The 14,263-nt window shown below is 40.6% G+C and overlaps 2 protein-coding genes across 4 annotated transcripts; both read left to right on the top strand.

Moving 5' to 3' along the window:
• The first annotated feature begins 1,486 nt into the window (after window positions 1-1,486).
• Window positions 1,487-4,413, top strand: pheta2 (PH domain containing endocytic trafficking adaptor 2). Of its 3 annotated transcripts, none has more exons than XM_069525284.1 (4): window positions 1,487-1,860; window positions 2,657-2,745; window positions 2,917-3,154; window positions 3,595-4,413. In XM_069525284.1, exons 2-4 carry the CDS (start codon window positions 2,665-2,667, stop codon window positions 3,987-3,989), a joined length of 714 nt encoding a protein of 237 aa, XP_069381385.1. In that variant the 5' UTR covers window positions 1,487-1,860; window positions 2,657-2,664; the 3' UTR covers window positions 3,990-4,413. The 3 variants fall into 3 exon arrangements, with proteins under 3 accessions (XP_069381385.1, XP_019950020.2, XP_069381384.1); XM_020094461.2 differs by having other exon boundaries at window positions 1,489-1,860; window positions 2,851-3,154; XM_069525283.1 differs by having other exon boundaries at window positions 1,579-1,860; window positions 2,643-2,745; window positions 2,851-3,154.
• Window positions 4,414-10,047: 5,634 nt separating this feature from the next.
• mylpfa (myosin light chain, phosphorylatable, fast skeletal muscle a) lies at window positions 10,048-14,245 on the top strand. The gene is made up of 7 exons (XM_020094792.2): window positions 10,048-10,260; window positions 10,958-11,056; window positions 12,417-12,492; window positions 12,598-12,702; window positions 12,956-13,034; window positions 13,144-13,192; window positions 13,371-14,245. Exons 1-7 carry the CDS (start codon window positions 10,258-10,260, stop codon window positions 13,470-13,472), a joined length of 513 nt encoding a protein of 170 aa, XP_019950351.1. The 5' UTR covers window positions 10,048-10,257; the 3' UTR covers window positions 13,473-14,245.
• The last annotated feature ends 18 nt before the right edge of the window (window positions 14,246-14,263 follow it).

Below are 14,263 nucleotides of genomic sequence, written 5' to 3' on the forward strand. Positions count from 1 at the left end.
TCTGGTGAGGAGTTAAATGGAAGTTCATGCAGGCGTCTCCTGAAATGGAGAAAACTGAGAATATAAAAAGACTGTAACCGATATCTTAGTCAATCGATATTTATATTGATAATTATAATAGTAATACATGCTTTACAGATACACGGAGAAGAAAAACGGCCAGATAATGTTAAATAAAAGTAAAAATAATACATAAATATAGAAACTGAGATTAAAACATAACTCCAGAGGAAAAAAACATATTAAAACTGTTTACGAGAATGCAGTTCAGGGTTTTCTACTATTCTTTGTTGTGATAGGAGCGTTATTATCTTTGTTAATCAGAAAATAAAAGTTGTAATACCACTGGAAACTCTATATTTTGTTTCTACTTTTTCTTTTCTCTTTTTTTCTTTAATTATTCAGGAAAGCATTCAGAAATAAAATTACTGTAATTAGAAACAAGTATCTATCGGTTCTATGAATGTTACCGTCTAATTGTCAGTCTCATTTGTTCGTAAACTTGTTGTTTCATATCTTGAATTGGATGCCTGACCAAAGTCCATGACAGACATATCTGTATTATGTTTGTTTTGATAAACCTCAGATGCAGAGTGCAGGAATTCAAAACCTTCTCCTGCCTGAATACATGCGTTGTCTGGAGTTTGATTTTAGCACCTGATTCATACTGTGGGGATGCACTGTATGAGAAGGGCCCCACAGTCATGTAAGGAAAGGCCTTGTGAGTCTTAACACTTTGGACTCTTTTAGATTTCAAATTCCGTAAGGTCCACTCGGGTGAAAAGGATAAAAAGCTGCTGAGAATAGACTCAACAAGTTAAGGCACATTTTAAACAGGACATTTTCAAAATGTCTATTTGATTTTATTTGTTATTGACTCCAACATGTTTCTTGTTTAATATTGATACCAAATACTCATCATATTTAAAAACCTGTACATTTCACCTCTGAGTTCAAACACCACTCTGAGTCATGCCACATGCAGAAGTACTCAGATGACACTGCGATTGTGGGGTGTATCAGGGACGGACAGGGAAGAGAATACAGGAGTCTGGAGGAGGCCGAACCTTCTACAACTGAACACCTCCAACACCAAAGAAATGGTTGTGGACAATCTGCAGCCAGCCTCCATCGAGGTGGCTGATGTTGAGGTGGTCAGGAGCCGCAAATACCTCGGATTGCAGCTGCATTGTACACTGGACTGGTCAGCAAACACAGACACCTTTACAGGGACAGCTTTGTAGTTGTTCTGGTGGCTAGACTTTGTATCTGACTGCACATTATGTGTACTTATTCTTGACTTTTATTATTCTTATGCTCTAGTGTTTGACTGTTTTGTGTGCTACTGGGTGCCTGAATTTTCCTCGAGATCAATAAAGTATCTATCTATCGATCTGAAGAAGGGACGTGTGCTCACACAATCAGATTTAATATAAAACACATTTGAAACCGACAAAAGTAACACAAATGCAGAAATGAGAGAGCTGTGAGTCGATGCATCGGACCTCAAACATGCAGCATCTCACTTCCAGGTAGCAGGTTGGGTTCAACTGCATGTGGCCTCTTCGGCTCAGAAGCACAGAGGAGAGAGCGTACGGTATAATGTGTCAGGATTTTGTTACCAGGAAATGGGTCAAGTTATTTATATTTCAACAGTCACCCTCTCGTACCCAAGGGAGAAGTGTAAGTAACCTGAGACTACATAGTCAAGCATCGTCTGGATCAGGTCGTATCAAAGGGAGAGAAAACAATCAAGTCCACGTTTAGGAACGAGGAGGACGAGAAGAGAAAATCTGTAAATGAAAGTAATTGAAAGAATCTGAGGAAGAATAAGCATGTGAAGGATTTGACATACAAGAGGTAAGTCTAGTATCTATCAAATTATCTTTCTATCTATCTATCTATCTATCTATCTATCTCTGTGTCCTCCTATCTCTTGATAACCATGAAAAATATTATAAATTCAACAGAGAAATGAAATCTTCTTATTTGAAATTAGACTGATGATTTAAATCCCTTTATTTTGTATAAACTATTGTGCAGTTGTTCTCAACCTAAGGATTGGGCCCCTCCAAAGGGTCACAAGATAAACATAAGGAGTCATGTTCTCATGAAATATTACATCATTTTAACTCTTTAGGGCTCAAATAATGTGGGGAAATTAAAAGTAATGTGTCTTTATTGGAACTGTGAATGACTCATCTGACATCTGAACCATTACAAGTCGAATATGCAAATAGACAATGCTTGTTGCATCTTGTTTTATAACAGTCAGTATCTTTCATGCAGTGTGACAGTGTGAATATTGGGGTTGTTACAACCACCCCCCCTCTACATCGCACCCTAGATTGTATCTTATCAACTTTGTCAAAATCAATAAATGTATGTTTGAAAAAAAAGCTTTGTCACAAAAATTGTAAACTAAGATTCATAAGATTCTCTTAAAAGATATGTATCAAAAAGTGAAATACCTCCAAGTACACTTGTTGACTTTCCAAATACTGCAAACTCTTATTCAATGTAAAAATGTCCAAAGCAAAACAATTAATCAGAGAAAGTTGGTGAAAATAAGATTCCCTTCAAGCATGTAGTTATTTCCGGCCAAACTGTAATTATATCTTGTAAATGTAAACCGTAAACAGTGTCTCATCTATAGGTGTTGGGATGAAGCTCCATGAGAAGATTTTGACCCACTATCTATCGTGCACGTCTCCTGTAGATAAAGAAGGATATCTCTACAAACAGGTGTGAGAAAACACAGAACACAGACAAACTGAAATGACTGATGACTGATCCACACGATAGAGAAAGTGTAACAATCCTATTTTACTTTGACGCACGTCTTTATAGAAAAAGCGAAATACCAGCTACCAGCGGCGGTGGCTAGTCCTGAAAGCAAACTTGCTCTTCTACCAGGAGCGTCCGGGTGATCGAAACCTGCTGGGGGTCATCGTGCTGGAGGGTTGTGCGGTGAGACGCGCCGAATGTGATGGACATTTTGCATTTTCCCTGATGTTTGAAGGGCCCGGACTGAAAACGTACACATTCGCAGCAGCAGATCGTCAGAGTCAGGAGAGCTGGGTGAAAGCTCTGCTGTCGGCCAGTCACTGTTACCTCTCCCTGCTTGTGAGAGACCTGAGGAGACAACATGAAGGTGAGATAGAAGAGTTGAGGCCTTCTCTGATTGCTGAGCCAAATAACTATTTATACATATTCAAGTTTCTGGATTTTTTTGTGCCTTTGAATGACATTTGTCCTTGACTGCTTACGTCTTATGCCTCTGCACTGGTGGCAGCCAGTGGCCAGAACCATTCTGTTTACATGTTGTCTGTCAAATGTGGACAAGTCAAAGGTGTGTGGATACGATACCTGTAGAACAACCATAGGGAATTTCATTACATCTGGCACAGAAGTTAAAGGTCAAGGTCACTATGACCTTAAAACATATTTTTTATCTTAACAATGCCTTGAGAGAATTCACAGGTATGAACATTAATTTTAGTTTGTACCGGACATCATCTCATTGTCTGTAGTTGCTCATTCTGTCTTAAACTGCTTTCTAAAATTATTTAAAAACCTGTTTTCTATCTGCAGAGGCTAAGCAGCAGCAAAGCTCTGGAGAACCTCATCTCCGCTCCTCTGCCCTTGAGCAGTCCAAGGCCAGCTTCCTCTTCCCTATGCGGGGGCCGACAGCAGCAGTGAGGGAGGGCAGAAGCTTCAGTGCCAGCAGTATTTTACAAACACCTTCAGTACCCAACAAAGTGGCAACTAAAAAGTCCCCGAAGCTGTGGTCCAGGAGAAATGCTCTCGTCACGCCGCTCAATGGGCCAGCGCCTTGTCACGGTGAATGGCCTTTGGTGGATTTTGATCCACTTGAGGACTTCAGCAAACTTCACGACTATTACGGCCAGGAGGTGAGGAAAGCAAGAGAGGAATGGCTGAGGAGTCGACAGGCAGGAGAGGATGGAAATCTCATCGACTTGGCATGAAAAGAGACTCTGAGGGGAACTGAGATGTTTATCAAAGAGGAACTGAAACGTCGAAGGTTTCAGAGTCTCTGGTGTTTGTCTCTACACTAGATCTGCTCAGTCTCACGTTTCCCTTCTATGTTCTATGATTCATTTGACAGAAAACTAATGTTTCTGATTTGTCTGAGACGACGCCTCAGTGTCCATGAGATTAACTAAGGAACAAACAGAAACATATACAGTGTGAAGATAAGCTCTTCTCACACGTTTGACTTGGAAAAACACATGTTACTCAAAACATTAACAATGACTCTGTTCTCAAGTGTCAGCTTTTAACCACAACCAGGATCTGATAGTGAAACATCTAACACGTCACAATTGATGTAATTCATTACATCCATGTTCTATGGGAAAGTTTTAATAAAGTGTGTTATTTTTATTTAAATATCTCAACTAATTGATAGTGGACATACAATCCTATAGCTCCGATATGATGTGAGATGCTGAAAATACAAACACAAACATAACTTTAATTCAAATTCTACTCTGCATCAGGAAATGTTTCTATTAGAATTACACAAAAAACTAGATTGTCACTCTCCCCTTAAAGGTTCAGTGTGTAAGGTTCAGTGACATCTAGTGGTGAAGTTGCATATTGCAGCTGAATACCCCTCACCTCACCCTCCCCTTCCAAACAAGAGAGAGTCCCTGTGGTAGCCTTCAGTTGTCATAGAAACTCAAAAGGTGTTTAGTTTATCCAGTTTGGAAGACTGTAAAAAAAACATGGCGGCCTCCATAGAGAGGACCTCCTCCTGATGTAAATATAAAGTATTTAAATTATAAAGGGCACATTGTAGAGTAAAGAATACAATAATTTGTGGTACTTGGATGATACACACTGGTGAAAACATCACTAGGATTACCATCATTTATCAATTATAAACTGCTGACATATGGCAGTTTACATGTTAATACCCAGCACTGTCCTCTAATATGGCCCGGGATACATCTGATTCATACTATTAAAAGAATGTGGCCACAAGGGTCTCAGACCTCCTCTAAATGTGGTCTGAGTGATCTGATCTCCAATGTGTCCTCAATGCCTCTTGGGTGCGTTCACAACTGTAAATTAGAGCTGTCCACATGTGATCAGATCACTCAGGACAGATGCTCATACCAGAGTCTGAACAGGGTCTAAGATACTGATACACAACACAACTTTTATCTCTACTTCTGCTGTTTGAGTATTTATCTTGATTAAAGGCAGAATGAAGCTAAATCCAAATTCATAAATATAGTCTGGAATATTTTGATCTCACATTAAAAATGCTTTAAATACTTAAAAGAGTAAAAGCTAAGATGTTAATTATTGTGCAGTTGTTCTCAACCTAAGGATTGAGCCCCTCCGAAGGGTCACAAGATAAACATGAGGGGTCATGTTCTCAAGAAATATTACATCATTTTAACTGTTTGGGGCTCAAACAATGTGGGGAAGTAAAAAGTAGAAATGTGTCTTTAATGGAACTGTGAATGACTCATCTGAACTATTACAAGTCGAATATACAAATAGAAAATGCTTGGTTCATCTTGTTTTATAACAGTCAGTATGACAGTCTGACAGTGTGTGTTACTTTGCTCCTCACTGAACTTTGCCAGTGTGAGACGCGATAGAGTCAGTGGAGGAAGGTGACCAGCAGAGGGAGCTGCAGATACACTGTGCTGTCACTATAGTGAGAGTTTAATCCCATCATTGTGATTTATTTAGAAATTATAGACACTCACTTACAGGTATTCATTTGTAGGAATTTATAGACAAAGTCATATGCAAAAGACAAAAATAGTTCTTTTGGAAAATGAAGTGCCTTTAATCAAGTTATCCACTACTTCCCTGTACTCATTGCAACATGTCGGAGTGTCATTTCTCTTAAAGGTTCGGTGTGTAGATTTTTGTGATATCTAGTGTTGAAATTGCATGTTGCAGCTGAACACCCCTCGCCTCACCCTCTCCTTCCAAACATGAAAGAGAAACTGTGGTAGCCTTTAATAATTATAAAAACTCAAAAAGTGTTTAGTTTGTCCAGTCTGGACTAATGTAAAAAACATGGAGGCCTCCGTAGAGAGGGTCCCCTCGATGTAAACATAGCGTTTGAATATAAAGGGACTTTTCAGGGGTAAAGAAAACTACAATTCATACAATGTTAATGAAATTAACTAGTGAAAACATCATGAGGATTATTCTACATTAAATTTCTGCCAATAGATCCCTTTCACCTAAATCTTACACCCTGGACCTTTAAATCCACTGTGTTAATGAGACAAAGCAACATTCTTAGTGTGTTGTTTTAATACATTGTTTTTTAACTAAGCTGTTTATCCAGCTGTCGTTCCTCTTTCAAGTTCAATCCCACCACTTTGAACAGTAAAAGCTGATAAGTGACTTGAAGATTTACTGTGGGGCCATTGTTGTGACACTTTCCTAAATGGACTCAAATAACAAAACAGGGCAACCTGAGGCCAGCATCAAGCAAACCAGAGGATAACATTACAAGAAGAACTCTGAGGTCCTCCGACATAGGTCAAGTTGAGAGCTTCTCCACATTCCAGACCCTACAGACAGACATACCAATCCTGTAGAAAATGATGGACGGCGGCGGAGCATGGCAGGAGGTTTCACATTACAGCCATGTCCCCTCTTATGTACACACATCTGTACGGAAACACTTCCTCTGCATAGCAGCGTGTTAGGACATCATAAAGAGTGACCATTCTTTTACATGATTGGTATGTCTGGAATTCTGCTCCCAGCTTCACCTATGCAGGAGGACCTCAGACTTGGGATGTATGAAGACACTGAATCTTCAGTGCATTAGGAAACTTTGAAGTAAGTTGTGACTCCTTACTCTGTTCATTACGATAGGACATTCATGTCCCCCAAGACCAAACTGTTAAATTCAATCAGGCTGCATTAAAAAACAAATAATGATTTTGCAGGCTATTTTATTCTATTTTTCATACTTCCACATGTTCTTCTGTTTCCCTCCTTCAAGTAAATAAAGTTTATCTTATCTTATCTTATCATCACAATAAATGTAATATTAAGGAACTATCATTTCTCCTATTTTCTTACTTATTTTTCACTCAAAGCTGATTTCAAAAGCACAGCCATTAACATTCAAGCATTTGATCCATGATTAATCAATTACTGTAATAGGTTTATTTGTAAAGCTCATATTCACACACAACAGGGCTTAACAATCTTTACAAAGAGGGACGTTCTCAGACCTTATCCCTCGACCAGGGTAAGGATTAATGAGAAAAAAATATTTTTATTGGAAAAACGTGAAAAAATATTCTTAAAAATCTAAACCTAAAGGGAAAAATTAAGCTGCATGTGTAGAAATGTATCATTGTGGACATTGTTTTATGCTTAAACTGACAGTGTAAGACATTATTATCAAGTTGGTGAAAATAAGGAGAATGTAACAGAGCAAAATGGCCTCTGATCTCCAAGGATTATGTCAAACCAGAAAAACAGTTGAATCTGTGTTTAAAACTCAAGAATAATATGATGTGTACTTGTATGATTGTTATAATCCTTCTATTCTAAACAAGTAAGGTGTTGACCCCCTTAAAATAAAGGGGGTCACTGGTGAATGGTAAACTTTTGCAGTATTAAGGGATTGTCTGTTTTAAAAAAGCTTAATATGGTTTGTTAAAAGTCACGTTCAGTTGTTTTAACTCCACAAATGCTTCTGCACATTCCATCTTAATTATACTGCCGTATGAAAAGTTTTAAAGTCTCAAAGTAGAAGTGAAAATGACGGGTCAAACTTGTGCTGTGACACATGTCACTCTGACAACAAGGTGGTGAACCAAAGGTCAAAGGTCAACAGGGAACTCAAGGGCAGGTCTGACAGCGCTCTCTGGGTGTCCGGAACGAGAAAAACAAATGACCGTCCGATCCGAACAATTGCAGGTGGAGTGGAAACCGGCGAGGAGTGGAGACGTGACTCATCGCTGAGTGGAAACACAAACAGCCACGAGTAGAGAGCAAAAATAAATTCCCCCAATAGATGAGATTAACAAAGTTGTTAGTGAAATGAACACAGATTATCTCCGAGGTAAATTTGGACATAAAACCTGACAAAACAAATGAAGGGAAGCGCTTTGCTGTCGGGGCCTCGGCGCGTTGGCAGACAGTCAAGTTTATTTAGCTATTTTGGTCGCCCTCAGCTGTCCCTTTTATGTTGTCCGGGGAATGTCTGCTGCCATCACTCTGCCCAGTAATCCACATATATTCAAGGGGGGGAGACATTAGGGGCAGACGGTGCGAGAGGGGAGTCCAGGGCAAACAGGTGGGAAAGTGTTCACGACCGAGGGCCGATCAGCAGACACACACCTTTATAGAGGTGAGAAAGCTGGAGTGAAGACAGAGGTTAACGGTGCGTTCACTTGTCTGGCATGTTGTCGGCTGTTAAACGCTAACAACACACAAAGCACACGCCACAAAAAAAACACAGAAACAAGAAGTCAACATTTATATAAGCCACCACCATACTTTACAGTCTCGCACTGGTCGGTTCAGGTTGCGTTCTTGAATAAAAGTCAGTTTTAAAGATTAAAGATTAAACCGGTGATCTGAGCTTGTGATGCTTCACAAAACAAGCAGTTTCTATTTGGATATTCTACAAGTAGAGCTTCAGATGTCTGATGAGTCGTCTGCACATTGCTCCTTTTAAACTTCTCACATTGTTTCACTTAAATAACTGTTCTAGATGTGTTAAATGATCTCATATTTCATGAGGACACGGCCCCTCAGATATATCTTGTGACCTGTTGGAGGGACCCAATCCATAAGCACCAAATGATATTCTGGTATATGAAAAATAAAATGATTTAACTCATCAGCCTAATAGAGCAATGTGATTTAATATCTCTATTTCAATAATAGTTTTAAATCTAATATGATTATTAATAAGAATAGGAAGACATTAATATCAATAAATGGATAGATAGATAGATAGATAGATAGATAGATAGATAGATAGATAGATAGATAGATACCTCGACCCTGGGGTTGGGAACCACTGGACTGAATTACTCAGTAGGTCATTTTGCAGATAATATCTCTGCACTCTAATGTAAATTTCAAAGCTTTTACCTGTAGTCAGGTGTTTGAATATTGTTGTATTTGTACTTTTACTTGAGTAAAGAACTGGGTTTCTTCTGAGTTTTTCTTTTTGCTTCACAGTTTAAAATGATGACGTATGATGATATATATGATATAGATATGATATAGATATAGATAGATAGATATGATATATGAAATAAAAAGTGTCCTTAAGAAATGTGTCCTTAAGAGTCAACAGGAAAAACAGAATGTAATGTAAACGTGTTTATTTTTACTGGCTTTATATGTGTATATTTATGCACACATACATATTTATTAAATACAATAATTTTAGATTATTTTTTTATTTTACCCCAGTGTATTTTACTTTGGTGTATTGTAACCCTGATGTGTCTTTCAAAGACAAATAAACAATCAAACAATAAAAAACATGTCTTCCTCCGTGTTGCTGGTTGTGTGAACAGATATTTTTAATTCATCTGATGAATGGACCAGACATTTAATGCCACGGCAGCGTACAAATCTGTTCACAGCTTCTCTCCTTCCAACTTCTGTGGGAAAATCCCAAATTTAACATTTGCGCAACTTAAAATAAGAAGGCCGAGCCGTGCACATACAGGGTAAAAGCTGTATCAGTTGCTGAGCTTATAGAATGCCAGTATCTCAATCCGTGATATCGCATTGGGCATCACAAACCAAAAATAAAGCTGCTGTAGATCTGCGCAGGCAGATGGAGGTGGATGGAAGGAGGGTGGAGAGACACTGTCCGGCGGTCCAACAAGCATCTATGTCCCGAATGTCCTTATTAGTCCACGTGGGACCGCGAACCTGCAGCATGGTCCCTCAGCTATCAGGTTTACTTAATTCCAAGACTCCTGGGTCTATTTCTGACCTCCTGTAAGGTGATACACCATCCCGCCATTCTGTCTCCTCCACTTTTGCCCATCAGTTCATCCTTGACATCCTCCCACTCTCTCTCTTTCTCTCTCTCTCACACACCCTTGCTGTCTTTTTTATCCCAATCCAAACTTGAGGCTGTGGCTAAAGTTAGATTGGCCTGCGCAGGGGTATATAAACCCCCGGGGATGTCGGTATAACGCGGCTTCACCCTGTCTTCTCTTTCTTGAACATCTAAACCTCCACTCAAACCGTCTCAAGATGGTGAGTACCAGGGTTACTACATCTCTGCACGCTGCTGTTGGATATATCTACAGGGGAATCACACCAGCACTACGGATTAACTCAGCTTTCTGATGCAAAACTAAAAAATAATCGTAAAACAACAACATTTGACATCATCACTTCTAGCTGATCATGTTGTGTTCCTTCGGACATTTTTGTGGAGATTTAGAATTTTTGACAACTGCCATTTCCTGGGTGATGCAGTTGGGTGCTATAATGTGTGTTTTACATGATGCACTTCCACCTTGCAATTTTTCCAAATTAGGGAGAAGGATGCATAGACCTCATAAACATGTGTGGTAGTGAGATCATGAAGGTCTTTACTAACGTGGGGATTGGGGAATTTACTTGAACTTGTGGTGGTTCTCAACCTGAGGGTCGGGACCTTTACAGGATGTCACATTTTAAATCTGAGGGGTCTTGAGATGATGGATCGGACAAATAAATGTCCTGTTCCAAAAAACATGCTCATTTATACTCCTAAGTTTCCTCTTATCTTAGTTTTTTGTTTTACCCTTCTAGACTTATAACATATTGCAATAAATCAATGACAATGTGTATTTTCTGATGGATATATGCAAGTGGACACTGCTTAGGTTGGGGACCACTGCGCTGTGCAACACTCACATGCATGATTTTAGTTGAAGATTTAATTTCCCATGTGTTTGTCCCCCAGGCACCAAAGAAGGCCAAGAGGAGGCAGGCAGCAGGAGACAGTGGCTCCTCCAATGTGTTCTCCATGTTTGAGCAGAGCCAGATTCAGGAGTACAAGGAGGTGAGGTTTGATACTCCATCTCTAAAGGAAGCTCCTATTTGCTCCTGTGTGCCCGTCAGTCATGGCAGCCTCAGCTGGGATCACACATCTGTGTCACCTCTGCTTATCTGGTTGAAGATTCTCAGTTAAACTTGTTACGATTTCATTTCTTTGAGACTGCGACCAAAATTAGAGTTCAGCTGAGCAGCTCTCGGATCCGTTTTCACAGCAACTGGCGTTCTTTGCTTGTCCCCTCCCTCCTCTCCCCTCACAATTTAATAGGGGCGAGAATGTCATTAGGGGGAGCGCTGAAGTTTCTGACGCCATCTGAAGCTCTCCATATTATGTTCACCTTTGACCTCCCTGCAGCCGCACAGCTGCCACTCAGTCGTCTCCCTGCAGTTTCCTGTTAAAAGATTAGCGGCTTCGTACAGTAGAGCAACTGGACCCTAGACATGCCAAAAAAAAGGAGAGAGAAAGGATACACATTCTTATTGCACATTTAATCTTTAAGCTTTTCTCAGACACCACTGAGTATCTTCCATTTCAGAATCACTGCAGAGCCCAGAGCAGCAGGAGCAATTGTAAAAGTGAGGCGTTAAGGGCGTGTGCGGGAATTGAGTAAGGTCAGGAGGATGGGATTTAATAAGGACGTGCTGCAGAGAGAGATTGGATGATGATGGCCTCTGTGTTTTCAGCGCGTTGCCAAGGGATATACGCTGCTACCAGAGGAAACATTCCTCCTGTGATAAGTGATACAGGCGTCTTGAGTGCCACCAAGGGAATGTAAGACATGATGATTAGGATGATCTTAGCACGATGCACGGATGGAAAAATAGCAGCCAGATTTGGGGGTGGGGGTGGGGGTGGGGGGTATATCTGTCAAAGCAAAGGAAGCTTATATGAGAGAGAGAGAGTGTGTGTGTGTGTGTGTGTAACAGGGGAAGAGAGAGAGGGTGGGGTGGGGGGATTATGAGAAAGGTCGGTTCAAGTCCAAGATCTAGTTATCTTAAATTTCATAGATGCAGAGCGTGAGTAGATCAGACAGCTGTTCCCTGATGACACTTTCCCAAATTAACATGTAAGAAAAGACTGAGGGGGTGCGGGTCAGTTTAAGCACCCCCTCCTACCCCTCCTCGGCATCCTGCACTTAATGCCACCACAGTCAGGTCTGATTCTCTGGGTGCAGCCCCTTTCTCTCCACACTAAGTTTAGAGATAATCTCCAGCTGCCACTTTAATAGATCAAGTGATAGTGGAGGGGTCCCTGAGAGTGTGAAGAGGTCTCACCCTGTCAGTCGCCCCCTCCTCATCTATATTATCTGCTTCCTTTAAGTTGTAAACACACTCTCCTCCTTTTTTTTCTTCTTTTCTCTCTCTAGGCCTTCACAATCATTGACCAGAACAGAGATGGCATCATCAGCAAAGACGACCTGAGGGACGTGCTGGCCTCATTGGGTGAGTAAATCTAATCTATTGAGTAAATCTAATCTACTGAAGAAGTACGTGTGTTTTCATGTTCTCCCTTCTTAATCCGATCCATCCTGTGTGTGTGGCGTGCAGGTCAGTTGAACGTGAAGAATGAGGAGCTGGAGGCCATGATCAAGGAAGCCAGCGGCCCCATCAACTTCACTGTCTTCCTCACCATGTTTGGAGAGAAACTGAAGGGTGAGCGACACACAGTTGACCAGTCACTTTCCTTTTCTTCAGACCTCTGCTCCACCACTTTTCTGAAGAGAGTACTTATAAGTTTTTACACACAAAACACTTGGTCAGCATTGTTAAAGACTTAACTACTCAATACTATATGTAAAGTAGAGCCCCACCTCTAACAAGTACATGTTTTTTACTTTAACTTAAGTCTTGAATGCTCCCTCCAGCACTGTCAGTTAATTTAACCTCTTCGTTGTGTCCTATTCAGGTGCTGACCCCGAGGACGTCATTCTTACGGCCTTCAAGGTCCTGGACCCCGAGGGTACTGGATCCATCAAGAAGGAATTGTGAGGCTTTTTTTCTTTAAAAAAATTATTTAAAATAATATTACTATCTATGTTCCAATAGGACTTATTTGATTTTATGCCATAAAATCTGCCTCTCTGTCTTCTCCAGCCTCGAGGAGCTCCTGACCACTCAGTGTGACAGGTTCACCAAGGAAGAGGTAAAATCACCAACCTCTTAGAGTTTACAAAAGTGGACTCCTTATTGCGTATTGTTCCACAGCATATTCTACTATAACGTTGTATTAATCCGTTTATTTATTTTGAATAACATGAATTGATTGTGCATTATTTTTCCTTGTGTCATGCTGAATTTACAACCCTCGTATCCCCCCTCAGATTAAGAACATGTGGTCCGCCTTCCCCCCTGATGTTGCCGGCAACGTAGACTACAAGAACATCTGCTACGTCATCACACACGGAGAGGAGAAGGAGGAGTAAAGAGAAAGCTAGAAGACAAGAAAGACAACAATCCCTTTGCTATTCTGCCTTCCCTGCCCTTTTCTTTCCTCCTCCTCCTCCCTGCTCCCCTTCTGTGTTAACCCATAAGCTCAGCCACTCATGTTCAAACCAAGGACTTGTCATAAGGACACATGAGAGTGCTGATGCCCATGGGGTGTCTATGTGTGCTTATGGGGAATAGGGATGATTTTCAATAAAATTATCCTATGAAATCATTTCCATCCACAAGCCTCTCTCATACACCTTTCCTTTCCTTGCAAACAATCTCCTGTCGTCTCATCTCAACATCTGTGTCTGCTCCGTCACTTCATCCTCTGAGGTGTTAGTGTGAATGAAACGTGTCCCTCTGCCTCCCTCAGAATCTGAGAGGGGAACAGGTTTAATTGCTGAGAGGTGCTACACAAATTATGGACTTCATTCCAAATTTTGAAGATGTCCTCCTGGGTAGAAGAGGTGAGAGGAGGGAGAGCGTTGGCAGGTCAGAGAGGGAAAAAAGTTGCCTCCTTAAAGTGACGACAACTTTTCTTTTTCTTGTGAAAGTGTTTAAAAATGACCGAAGGAGAGGAGAGAAAGGGACGAAAGAAAACATTCAAGTCTTCGATTTCTTTCTCCCCGCTCCTTCCTGCAACGATGAAATCACCTTCATTTTTCCATAAGCTGTCTCCACATCAGTGACTGGACTCTTCCTCACCTTTCCTCTGTAACGAATAAAAGGGAAAAACTGTGAATAAAATCTCTTTCTTTTTGTACAATAGTGTCTCTGTTCAGTG

This window comes from Paralichthys olivaceus, chromosome 5 (genome assembly GCF_024713975.1).
Source record: "Paralichthys olivaceus isolate ysfri-2021 chromosome 5, ASM2471397v2, whole genome shotgun sequence".
Taxonomy (NCBI): domain Eukaryota; kingdom Metazoa; phylum Chordata; class Actinopteri; order Pleuronectiformes; family Paralichthyidae; genus Paralichthys; species Paralichthys olivaceus.